The 12,970-nt window shown below is 38.7% G+C and overlaps 1 protein-coding gene across 1 annotated transcript in view; it reads left to right on the top strand.

The window, feature by feature from the left end:
• Window positions 1–595: 595 nt before the first annotated feature.
• The window catches only part of PIM3 (Pim-3 proto-oncogene, serine/threonine kinase), a gene marked incomplete at its 3' end in the record, with an annotated part of 31,985 nt that continues 19,610 nt past the window's right edge, over window positions 596–12,970 (top strand). The window contains exons 1-2 of the mRNA XM_010581316.1: window positions 596–718; window positions 1,946–2,109. Of these exons, the coding sequence (XP_010579618.1) occupies window positions 596–718; window positions 1,946–2,109 (287 nt within the window). The remainder of the gene's footprint in view (window positions 719–1,945; window positions 2,110–12,970) is intronic.

The raw sequence follows: 12,970 nt of genomic DNA, 5'->3' as shown, positions 1-12,970 counted from the left end.
TTATCTCCTCTCCTCTGAGTTCCTATCAAATGTGTCACACAAATTGATGAGTACACATGAGATCACAGTAAGATAAACTGAATTTCAGAGGGCTAGTGTTCAGTGGTTCCACAAATCTTTCAGCATGACAGAAGCTGGCCTTTGCCAACTTATGGTACTCAGAATCATTGGTACCCAGAATCACCTGACAATCTAAGTCTCATAATTGAAAGCAGTGAATGCAACTTTGTTTGTATAGCTGCACATCAACTGTGCAAGGGACAACAAAAATCTCATACGTCATCAATCCTGCACTTGTCTCGTGTTATGCTGCTTAACCTATTACTTACGTTGCCAACACAGAAAAGTCTAAAACCAGATAAATATTATGGTTTTTAAGCTCATTCTAGGATCATAACACATGAATATTAACGAAACTCACATGTCTTGCATAAAATTTCAGCTTTTTATTGTATTAACAAAAAAAAATGAAAGCTAAAAGACAGTTAAATTGATAAGCACTTGGGAGATGATTATCATGCAGTACCTAGTTCTGCTGTGCCTGGTCACTGTAGTCTGCTAGGGCTTTCACGTGAGAGAATTAATCCTGGGAAAAATGAAGAAGGAGAAGGCACTAGAGTGCACTCTTGTCAAGTTTGCAGATGACACCAAGTTGGGGGGAACAGTTGATATGCTTGAGGGCAAGGCTGCCATCCAGAGGGACCTAGACCTGCTGAAGGTAGGAACCAAGAGGAACTTTATGAAACAAGCTGAGCATGAGCAAGCAGTGTGACCTAGCAGGGGCGGGGGAAAAAAAGGCAGAAAAAAAAAGGAAAAAAAAAAAAAGCCCACCAGCAGCGTTCTGGGCTGTAGTAACAGGAACATAGCCAGTAAACTGAGGAAAGGGATTATCCCCCTCTACTCAATACTCGTTATACCACAGTGAGAGTACTGCACTCTGTTTTGGTCTCTCCAGTAAAAGACAGAGATTGATAAACTGCAGTGAGTTCCGTGGGGAGACATGAAGATGTTTGGGAGCTGAAGCACTTGCCCCATGAGGAAAGGCTGAGGAAGCCGGGCTTCTCCAGTCTGGAGAAGAGATGGCTTTGGGGGAGCTAATAGCAGCCTGCCAGTACCTACAAGAAGGTTATTGAGAAGACAGAACCAGACTCCCCACTATGGCACATGGTGGGAGGACAAGAAGCATTAGTTCCAACTATATATAAGGAGAAACTGTTTCCCCACGAGGACAGTCAGGCTGCCCAGAGATGCTATACAGGCTCTGTCTGTCCTTGGAGGTTTTCAGGACCCAACTGGATAAAGCCCTGAACTACCTGGTCTAACCTCAAGTCAACCCTGCTTTGAGCAGGAGGTTGGACTACAGAACTCCTGAGGCCCCTTCCAACATGAACTAGCCCATGATTAAACTCAGTTATTGAAAATGCTATTTCTGTTCTTTAGTTGTAATGGATGAAATAAATATCTTGGGATTGTTTTGCCTTTCCAATCAGACAAACACACCACAAATTTAAGACGTGGGTTTCCTCAGATACTTGTATACATTATCTTTGAAAGTCCTTCCTTGAGAGTACTTTTACCAGTAAATGTCAAACATTCACATACTGATAAATTTAACACAGATAACAGACTAATAAAATAATTAAAGTGTAGACAAAATATTTTCTCTTTTTTTTTTCATTCAAGGTCTTTAACAGATAATTTATGTTAAATCTTGCTTTAATGATTTTAGGCATTGCTTTCCAAACTGACTATCCTATCACCTTCTGAGAGATTCCTGTCTTTGAAAAAGACTTGGAAGAAGTAAATAAAAGTCACTGAATAAATCCAGCTCCAATAAAAAGTCAAGCTTCTTATCCAGAGTCTCTAATAACCACAGGTTTTACCAATGCTGTGGGATAGTGTCTTGGAGCAGGCAAACACTTTTTTCTGTTGATTTTTTGAACAGGGCAATCTTTGGCAGAGAGGAGAGACAGACATCTGGGGAAAACAGTTTAAACGATTACAACCAGATTCAAAAGAGTGCATCTGGTTGATCCAAGAATGGTATCAACATAGAGAGAACAGCATGTACACAATTGAGACACTGTTTAAAGCAGAAGGACAACCATGGTAGCCATGGTTATCACATTTAAAGGCAAACCTTCAGTATGCTCAGGAATGGTTAAATAACATTTCACAGTCATTAGTTATCACATATAGCTAATAATAACATGTAGTGTAGGGAAAAAAAACAACAAAACTGGACTGACTTTGCTATACAGTCTAGTTAGCTAAGACATTGCTAGCCCAATCTCTGGCAAAAGGATTCTAGTGATCCTTGTAAGTGTGGTCACTGTATGGTGTCTGCTTTCAAAGTACATACATAACACCTTGTGGCACGAACATATGAACATATGAAAACATTTTCAAATATACAGGACTTTTGTTAAGACCTCTGTTCACTATTTTGACTTATCTGAAAGCCTGGATGTGTTTTAGATTGAGCCACTTACTTACTAACAACAGGGTGAATTAAGGACAGGCTATAGTCTCAAAGTGCCCTTGCACCTGCAGATTGAAGTCTGACTCTTAATCTTAAATGATAATATTTTGATAGCTTAAGAGCATATCTCTGAGTGTGTGTGCGTGCATGCATGTGATTTTTAGAACAAGTACCCAAATCTTCCTGCACAGTTAGAAGTTAAAGTGTTTCATATTAGTCCAAATTCTGCCATTATTTTAAACTACAGCTTAGTTTACAGCTATACCTGAATCCTTTACTTGTGCAAAACCATTTTAAAGACTTTCAACATCATCCCATGTCTGTCCTACACAACACAGATACAAAACAAAGCCATAGTAATGAGGTAACCTGAATGTTCAAAAAGCAATTTTAAAAACCAAAACATAAACAGGAATATTTTCTGAATTAAAGGGTATAGTAGTGGGGGTGTTTCAGTTTTATGGGCACTATCTTTTGTGCAACCAGTATTACTCCTACAGTTGAACAACTGCCAAAAAATAGGTAACAATTTTTCCCACTTTAGATAAGACCTTAATATCAATTTTTTTTCTCCATCATACCATAGAACATTTCATCACTTACAGAATTCCAAGGAGATTATCAGCAGTTTCCAATGCTTTTTTATCATGAAGGGAAGTGTCCTAAGCTACATATTGATAATTATTAATGGCTTTGACTAGAAGCAGAGAATGCAGGAGTGCTCTGTGTTCTATGGCCTTCAAAATCTATTATCAAAAGACTGTTTTGAGGTCACCAAGTGCAGTTTCTTGTTATCTAACATTATATAATCTTTTTCTTAAAATGATCAAGCTCATTTTAACAGCAGTTGGATTTTTTGCTCCCCCAGAAGACTGCCCCAGAGCATGATTTCTTTCTTGAAAACTTTCAAATTCACAGTCTAAACTGATTCGTGACTTTTATCTTGGGCCATGACCACCCTTTTTCTTTTCCCACTTACTGGTAATTAGTCCCTTGATATATTCATAAGAAACATTCCAGCCTTTCTTAGATCTTCTTTGACTAGCCTACATTTGACGTGCTCTTGCAGTTTTTCCTACAGTAGCTCTTCATTTCCTCACTTACCCAACAGGCTTTGTTTGACCCTCACTGGAAGAATGACTGTAGCATGAAGTCATTCCATGTTAGACACCAAGAGCAGCAGAAAGACCTTATAAATATTTTCACTCAGAGCTCACACTTCATGAAAAACAAAGTCAATCAATTGCAATCACCTGGAAAAAACCAGCTCCTTGACTTCTGGTACCCATAAAAGTAGTTTCCATGATGCAACTCAATTACTGCTCTTGATTGGGAAGAGTCAGCATAAAGCAGAGGGCGGTATTTGCACTAGATTTCATGTTCTTGCACTTTTTTTCCCCTAAAAAACATTCTTTAAAAATTTGTATTGCAGGATGACATTACAATGACTTCTGAGGCTTAGCAAACTTTTAACATTAATCTAGGCTATAAAAAACCAGTATGAACACCTTTACAAGCAAAAGCATTGCTAATGTAAAGGACCATTTTTCTTTCAAAGGTATTGATGAAGAATACACAATCTCCTTTTCCAGTCAATGTCCCTAGAGTGGGACTCCTTCCCTCTAGCTGTGTAAAGGTTAAGATTTTGGTCTAAGGTGGTTACGTAACCAGACTGCTCCTACAGTCAGTGCAGAGATATGCATCTTAACAGGGCAGTTCAGTAGGCGTATAAAGTATGTGCCCTAGGCATTCCCTAGACTTAATGCAAAAATGACAGACACATTCAAAGGCCTACCACAGATGAGATGAATTTCATTTTCTCTCTTCTACCACCTTCGACGATGTATAGGAAACTGGACCAGATCATGATCTGAGCAGCAGTGTACATTAGCAGTTTTTCAAAAATAGTAACCAGAGAAGCACAAGTGTAACTCCAGCACAATACAGATCATCATTTGGCCCCCGGTGTTGAGTAACTCCCATACTTTCAAAATGAAACAGTTTGCAAACCACCGAAACTGCAAGCCAAAACTTGCTAGGTTGGCTTGTCATCAGAAGAGCTGTTGTGGGAAAGTGCTTAGGGAATATAAATCTGCCAATCTATCCTTTTACCTGTAGTAAATCACATCTCTGTCGGTGGCCCTAATATTAATTTTGTTGCAGTAATGCAAATGAAAAGATATTCTTGCATAAAGAACTGAATTCAACTAAAGAGCCTCAATTTTTCTCAGGCTATATACTCAAAGATGCTTGTTCCTATTACAAATCTACAATTCTTGTAAAAGTCACTTTCTCCATCGAGAAATCCTTTTATGGCAGGATAGTAAACAGTGCAGAAATTCTACACAGCATAGTTTGCATATTTAATTCATTATAATTGCACCAAGGGCTTTTGGACAATTCTTCTCCTGTATCTTGGCAGTATACAGACTGTGCTCTGTTGCTTTACCATTTCAGTTTTGCAACACTCCACATCTATTTGTTGTGTACCCTAGAGTCAGCTTAAAATGTGTGAAGCTCTCATCAAAGTTGGCTTCAATTTCTGTTTTAAGTTCTATTTTAGATAAAGCTTTACTTCCTTTTTTAAAACTTATATATATATATTTGTGCCTTAGGGGATTTTTTGTAAGCACTGATGCTAATGAATAATCTGTGTAATTAGAAAATATGTCTTCATTTTTGGCAAATTACTAAATCCCCCACTCCTTCTCCTCCATTAAAAGATGAACTGTTTAGAAATGAAACATTAGAGTATTTACCAACACAATTAAATTGCATATAGTGATCTCAATTAGTATACTTGACAAACAGAAAATAGCTTGGACTGTTCTTTGATTGGTCAGCTGGAATTCATTAACATAATTGGCATCCACTAAAGGTAAAATTTAGAACACAGCAATAATCTACCAAAATACTATCCTGAAAAGAAAAAGTAAAATAAAATAATTCCATTCCATTTATAAGATAAAGATATTCAAACTGCAATTCAGTAAACAAAGTTTCCAAACTATTGACTATTTCCTTTCAGGTCACCTTGCAGGTCACCCCAGTGTAATGTCTGAGGAAGTTTCTCTCCTTACAATTCATCAAATGTGACGTGGTAGCAGTATACACAACAGATCAACCTGTTTTAAACATGTAACATACATCCATGGTATAACAGAGATTTAAATGAGGACATAGTAATATAAAAGTATCTCTTTGATAGTCAGTCTGAGGATGTTCATTCCTGCAGAAGACAATGAAGAAGGAATATGGTTTTCTATTCTAAAATCCTGTAAAATTTTGTGGAGCCCAAGGACCTGACTGAGTGGTGCAAAGACTTAATGAAACCAGGAGGGTCCTGATTATGACATGTACTTTCAAAGATCAGTTGAGTGACAGAAAAAGGGAGCAGAGATGACAAATATTACACAAACACAATGTAAAAGAATATACTATAGAATTATACAAAATCAGATTATTTAGATTAAAGGAAGAGTAAAGGGAAAAAACTTAACTCATTTAAAACTGGAGCTAGATAGATCTACGGAAAGAATAAGCTGTAGTTCCTCTTGATACTGACCCAGAAGGGCCCTTTCCCATGTTGTGTTTTAATACTGAGAAAAAAATATCATTAAAATGCAAATACTGAGAAAAAGAGGTGATGATATGGACAGAAACTGCTCACACCCAGTAGTTTGCTGAGAACCTGCTGAAGTGGAAAGATTGTTCAAGCATTCATACATACAGAAAGGGATTTCTCTTTTACAGGGAAAAAAGAAAAAAACATCAACAAAACTCCCATCCTGAAAAATACCATGGGGAGAAGGACAAGGTGGAAGAGGGAACAGTTCACAAATGCTGTGAAACCAAAAGTACAGTTCGCAAGGTTCACAAAACCTCAAAACAACACAAGGTTTGCCCATCCCTTACTATTAGTCATCTACGAGAAATGTTCCTCCCTGACCGCTGATGAATCCTCTCTGTTGCACAGCTGCTCCTTCTGCTTTTGGATATGGTGCTCTCTGCTAGGGTGCTACACACACTGACTTTGAAGAATCTTTGTTTTAAGTCTGAGAGCAAACCTACATCTGGCAAAAGAACAGGTGACTTCACTACTGAGGAGAGATGGAGAAGTTTATAATAGAGGAGACAGATGACATTCTGTGTTTGTTACACTGGAACACAACCAAACCCTACAATAAACTAATTTCCAGCAGCCACCAGTGAAACATGGAACATGTTTTTGTTTTGTTTTGGTTTTTTTTTAGGTTTACCACTGAGTTTTGCTCTTGAAAAAGGTAACAAATGTATTTCAGTAGCAGGAAGCATACTGACATCATTCCAAAGGAGACTGACAATTTACCTTCATTTTCATCCACCCCACTCTCCCTCTTCCCTGCTATTTTAGGACTTGTGAAAATCTAGAAACGCTATAATAGACAAGGTCCAAGCAAACAAATTTGTATGGGCTATGACCCAGTTTCATATACAGAAGTAGTTAACAGGGTTGATTTTCCTTTTCACCCATAATTTTCAGGAATTAACCCTTGCCTGCAGCTGCTGTTCTACACTAAAGACAGTAGAGTTGCATCACCCTGCAGGGACTACTGGAATAGAAGGAAACAGATTGCTTCCTGGAGCTCTACATTTGCATTGGAGACATTGGGTGTGATTTGTGACACCCTTAGCATAAAGCACTATTTCCTTCCAGCATGAGCAACCACTTCTGGTAGCCTGTTTGTGGGGAAGATGAAGGCATGCTTACACTTACTGTCTGCATATTCCTCTGAAATACTTTCAGGAGACGAAAGCCGCACGTTCTTAAACACAGCAGTTGCAATCCTGGACTCGCACAGGCTAACTACACAGAAAGTTTGGAATGGAGTGAAAGGGGACAATTTCTTTCCAAATAAATAAGGAACAGGTTAGTATAAGAATTTTCTTGCAACATGTTTCCTTCTAAAGAGATAGATTTTTGCAGTCATGATGCAATGCTTACCACTTTCCCTCCAAAGTCTTGCTCCTAAAAGTATTAGAAAGCAACTTGATACCAGACTTCATTAGTGTTAACTTAGAAACTCTCTCAAGCAGCCTTATATCCGTGCTTGGTAATAATAAGAAAGGGTGGAGTCACATACTATTTGAACAACAAAGCAAACTGTAAGCTATGATAAATAAATGCCTGAAAGAAAACACCCTGACCCCACCTCTGTCTGATTCAAATGAAAAAATACCAGTTTCAACCAAACCACAAATGCACACATGCACGTATACGTACACAAAAACACCACAATTCTAAATTCCATGATTTGATGACTGAAGCATTTTGAACAAGTGAACTAGTACATCAATAAAAACACTGCCCTTTTAATGAGGACTCACAATATTTACAAAATGCATTTCTTTAATGTTTCTATTTGCTAAAAATTTCAAAAGTTTCAGATATGTTTCAGAAATTACCATCTCTATTTTTTCTTAAAAACTTATGTAAACATTTTGTATTGCTTTTACTGTATTGTCTACTACAGTCCTTACTGCTTCCCTTTCATATAGTGTCTTCCTCGGTTCATGCCTTGCCTTATTAATAGATTCTTTGTTCTTTTGCTTTTTCACTATCAATGAACAGCATCTACCCTAGCTCTTCGTTGCATTCCCTGTTTTCACTGTCCTTCCTTTCATTTTTGGCTGCATTATATGCCTTCTATAAATGGAAAGACCAAATATTTGTCTTCACACTTTAACAAATTTCTCGGAACTTCTCCCCTTTCTTGACTGCACATGGCCAGAAAACTGAAAAGTATCTCCATACTGAACAATAAGCTGCAAAGTCAAAGGGTAGCTGCTGTCTTCCTGGAGCCATATAGAAACAAACCATAAGAACAGCCATAACAGGTAAAAATAAAATCTCTTTAGCCTACTATCCAGTTCCCAACACTGGCTATTAGCAGATGCCTCGGGAAGAGCATACGAACAGGGCAAACATAGAGTATATAACTTCTGTACATTCTCCCAGCCTTCAGCAATCTGTGACTCAGAGACACGATCATGTCTTCTATCTCCAAAGAGGCCAGAGGCCTAGGGAGGCAAAGAATAAAATACGACTCAGAGAACATGGTAAGTGAAGCACAGGTACCTTGAAAGGAGGAAAGAAAATGTATCTATGAATTGGTCAAAATAATAAAAGTAGCTCTAAAGAAGTTTGCTTTAGGTACTGGATGCAGTCTAGCCACAGAGGATAGCAGTCTAAACCTACTTTGTAATCTAGTTGTACAGAGCAACAGGCTGCCGCTTCCACATTTAAACACATAAGGAGTCCCTAGCCTATTTTGGTCAAAATAGGTAATTTGCCTTAATGGATTTAAATAGTAGGTCTTGCTAACCCTTTTGCCTGAAATAGATAAGGGAATACTCACAGATCTACAGGCTAGTTGCATTCAGAAGAGAGGCAGTAAGTTTTTCAACTGGCATAGGTAGACATGACAGATGCTATCAATCCACAGCAGTACAGAGCTAGAAATGAGAATAGATATACCCTGTGCCAGCCAAAGGTACAATGATTCCCAGCTATCCATCATCATGCTGCCACTGGAGATTACCACATGTACAGTTCTGCAAAATGGAGTGCCGTAGCAATGGACAGAATCAGTCTCCTGTTGGTAAAGTGAAACCTCGTTTGCTTTACAAAACGCAGGTGTCACTAGCAGAACAGGATTAACGCTTTTCCATGACAGCGCTCCTTTACCAATTCTTCTGCACTGAACTGGGTGAAGTGCTTCCTAGCCTGCTTCAAGCCACATCAGCTAAACCCCTTCACATTGTTAAATAAACTATTTGAAATAAATCAGCTGATTTTGTCAGAAGAAAGTAGAAAGTGCTCATGGAAACTTCCAGTAGAACTCCAGGATAGGATAAACTATAAGGCAATAGTATGCACCTAGGAAGAAACAGCAGGGTGTCTTTAGTTGCAACAGTTATTTGCAGTGCATACACCTACCTGCAGCCATGGTGTCATAGACAAACCAGTGCAACTTGGAGATTTTTACTGAGTGCATTGTCAATTAATACAAGTTTTTGATTACTGATGCGGGTATTGAGAAAAAAAGACAGCATCATTAACTAACAGAGAAATACATTTCCCCCCCCCCGCCCAAGCTCATATTAAGCCAAATATGAGGCTGCTAGTCATAACTACCCCAATACTCATTGTGGTTTACTACACCCAGTCTGTCCCAATTCCTCCAGTGAGGCGAGAGGCAGTGCAGGAGATTGGGTTTGTATGTTCAGTGGTTCCTTCCGCCATTATCTGCTTACTGGTTTCTATCTACACAGTAGAGCACATTGGCTTCTGCACAATTAAAAACCTGGGAAGCAAATGCTGCAGTGTTGTTGGAATTTGATGTTTGGACAAACAGATTTCCTCTTACTAATTTATGGGATCTAAACAGGGTGTTTTGAGTTGTTCTCTCACAGAGAAAACTAAAAGCTGTTCCACAGTGAAGGATGGGGTACACTACCTTTCCGATTCCATAGAAAATTCCTCCATATTTCTTCAAATTCCTCCCACGTTTGATAATCCAAAAGAAATACTTTGTGACACAGTAAGTATTTGAAGCCTTGAGACATTTTCCATATGGGGCACCTTTTAGTATGGCTACTGACCAAGCACTTATGAAGCAGTTGCAATAAAGGAGTGAAACCCCTAAATAATTGGCTACCACATAATTCTGAGTCCCAGAATTGCATAATGCTCCACATACCAGCAGTGGGCCAAGTCACTGAAGAATCTGTTTCCCAAAAAGAAAAGGTTTGATGAGGAATGGAAGATAGACAAATGGCTAGGAAAGAGCTAAAGGAACAGTGGCTGTTTTCATAACTCAACAAGGGATTTCAACAGAGTGAAAAGGTGCATTTCTGAGATCATCTCCCATGATGTGCAGGGCAAAAGCAGGAGTGCCAGCACAAAGGTAAAAGTAAAAATATACAGCCAACAATGGAGGGCTGGACCACAGTAGCTTTGACTTAAATAATCTCTTGCTGCCACTAAACAACATTCAAAAATGTGGCTCTACAGCAGCCTGAGTAAATCTAATTACTGGCTGTTGCAGTGCTGCCTTTACCTTGCTGTTCCTGATCAGCTTTGGTGCTTGACAGACAAGGTATGTGTAAGTAAGTGCACTGAGTTTGGTTATTTCTTTGCTAGTCCAGTTCTATAATGACAGAGGGATATATCAGCCACGGTTCTACTGGGCACCAACATCAATGCAAGAAAGCAGTGGGAGCATACAACTGAATGGTGTGGGTAGAAGTAGGCAGGACAGGGAAAAGAGCACCTCCTTCCACAGGAGCACTCAATCACAGCGCAGTCAGGCATACTGAGGCTTATTGGGAAAACAGGTTTTCTTCTAGGAAAACCTGTTTTGGTCCATGTTCAAGGAAAGATCTACAGTTCCAGCAAGGGTATTAGTTCTGCAGATAGAAGAAATACTAAAAGAAAGATGGATGAAAAAAAATCTCATCCAACCTAGCACTTCATGTACTTTAACTGTACATTCTGTAGCAGATGCTATCAACTCCCAACTTTCCTGACTGCCTCAGCATCTAGCTGCAAGAGGCTCCTCTCCTGATTTCCCAGAGCACAAGACCTTCGGAGAAAATCCACACACAGCCTAGACATCTTAGGGTGCACCTGGAGAGCTGAAGCCAGCCAACATCCAGAAGTCTGTGCACTATTGTGTCTTCACACCATGTCCATGCTCTTTGGCCTTTATGCATTCCCTATTGTTTCAAAAACTCCACAGTGTCTGAAAGACACAAACCCCTCTTTTTCATAATGTAGTACCATTGGGACAAGTCATACTTCCAGGAATCTGTAAGCAAGACTATACTGGAAGGTTTTAATACACTATTTCTCTCTTGTCCTTCCCCTTTCATACAGAAGAAACTTTGCCAGAACCAATGAGTCTTACAACGAGGCCAAAAGCTTTGGGGGAAGGCAACCCTACCTTGCATACAAAATGTTGTAGGAGAGCCGTTTTTGTTCTTGGCAATGCACAATCACATATTTGGGAAGAATAGATGTCATCACCAAAACAAGGAGGAAACAATGTTCAACTGTTCCACCCTCAGATATCTCCAGAGAGGTTAGAAGGGAGGTATCCTATTTGCTGATGCAGCCGCTGTTGCAGCTGTTCACCGTTGGTATAGGAGCAGGCACACTAGGAATCATCAGAATCAAAGGCAATTTAATAAATGTTTACATTTGCAGTACAGAGTCCTGAAGTAGTAAGTATAGTCTGTAGGTCCAGTTGTCCAATCAGAATTGTAATACTCATCCTGTTAGGGTATGAAGACATACTGAAGGCATACATAGTGGATTTTGAATACAGGACAGATTTCTGCCATCTACTTTCTGTATGAAGGAAGTGGTAAGCAATATTTTGCCCGTTTCTGCACACTAAGTGCTAAGATGTATACAGTTTAATACACAAGTGTATCAGACATTGCTTGTGAGATGAAATTTCTATCTTCATAAATGATGAAAGCTGTTTTGCTCTCGGACTTAGTATGGCATTCGTTGTTACTAACACTATTATATGGCATTTAGAAGTTTGAAGTTAAGAACAGACTCATTACAGTGACAACTAGTCTAAGAGGAAAGCTTTTCTGTTCACTTCTAATGCATTCTATGATTCTTTATCACACTCTTAAAGCACATCATGCCAGTTTGTATGATGTTATGAAGCAGATCTCAATGTGTTATGACATTCTGTTATCTCCAATGTGTAATCCTGAAACCAGAACGGGCAATGAATTGAGTTTGTTCTTTATATAATCCTTTCGCTGATTATTATTTCCTGTCAAAGTGCAAAGTTCAGCACTATGGAGAACCATGGACCCAGACAAAAAAAAACAGAAGAAAAATAAAAAAGATATGCGAGAAATACAATATAACTTGAAAAATGAAATTAAAAATGAAACAAAGTATAAGATATTTGACTGTGCTCATTTAAGTCTATTTTTCAGAAATATGACCCTCAAGGCTGATAAGTCTTTGTTCTGTTACCTCTTTGTCCTGGGTATAAAGGGCTGAAAAAAAGGCCCATTTGCTCCAGCAAAATAAAGTATGCAATGGGAATCATAAAAAGCGGTAGGACAGTAAGACCACAACTGCATAGATGTGTCTGCAATGGTCTTATTTAAATTTCTCTTATGGCAATGGAAATCCTTCTGAATTCAGTGGAGAAAATCCAGGATGTGAGAAATAAGAACTGGGCCTGAAATCCTTGTGAAGCACAGCGGGAACGAATACAAAAGTGTCCTATACTATGACAACAAATGGCAGCAGACATAACAGCTTCTCTTTTGTGTATTATTAGAGGTGGGCTGGCAGCACTATACTTTGCCTCTTTTTACTTGCACAGAACTTAAAGAAACCATAATTAAATTATATTTTTATAACATTAGACTTATTATTCTTATGGAAAATCTCAGCTAAAATGATTC

This window comes from Haliaeetus leucocephalus, unplaced genomic scaffold (genome assembly GCF_000737465.1).
Source record: "Haliaeetus leucocephalus isolate CR32 unplaced genomic scaffold, Haliaeetus_leucocephalus-4.0 Scaffold763, whole genome shotgun sequence".
Taxonomy (NCBI): Eukaryota; Metazoa; Chordata; class Aves; order Accipitriformes; family Accipitridae; genus Haliaeetus; species Haliaeetus leucocephalus.
Note: the sequence above shows the minus strand (reverse complement) of the source record. Positions and strands in the feature narration are given on the sequence as shown.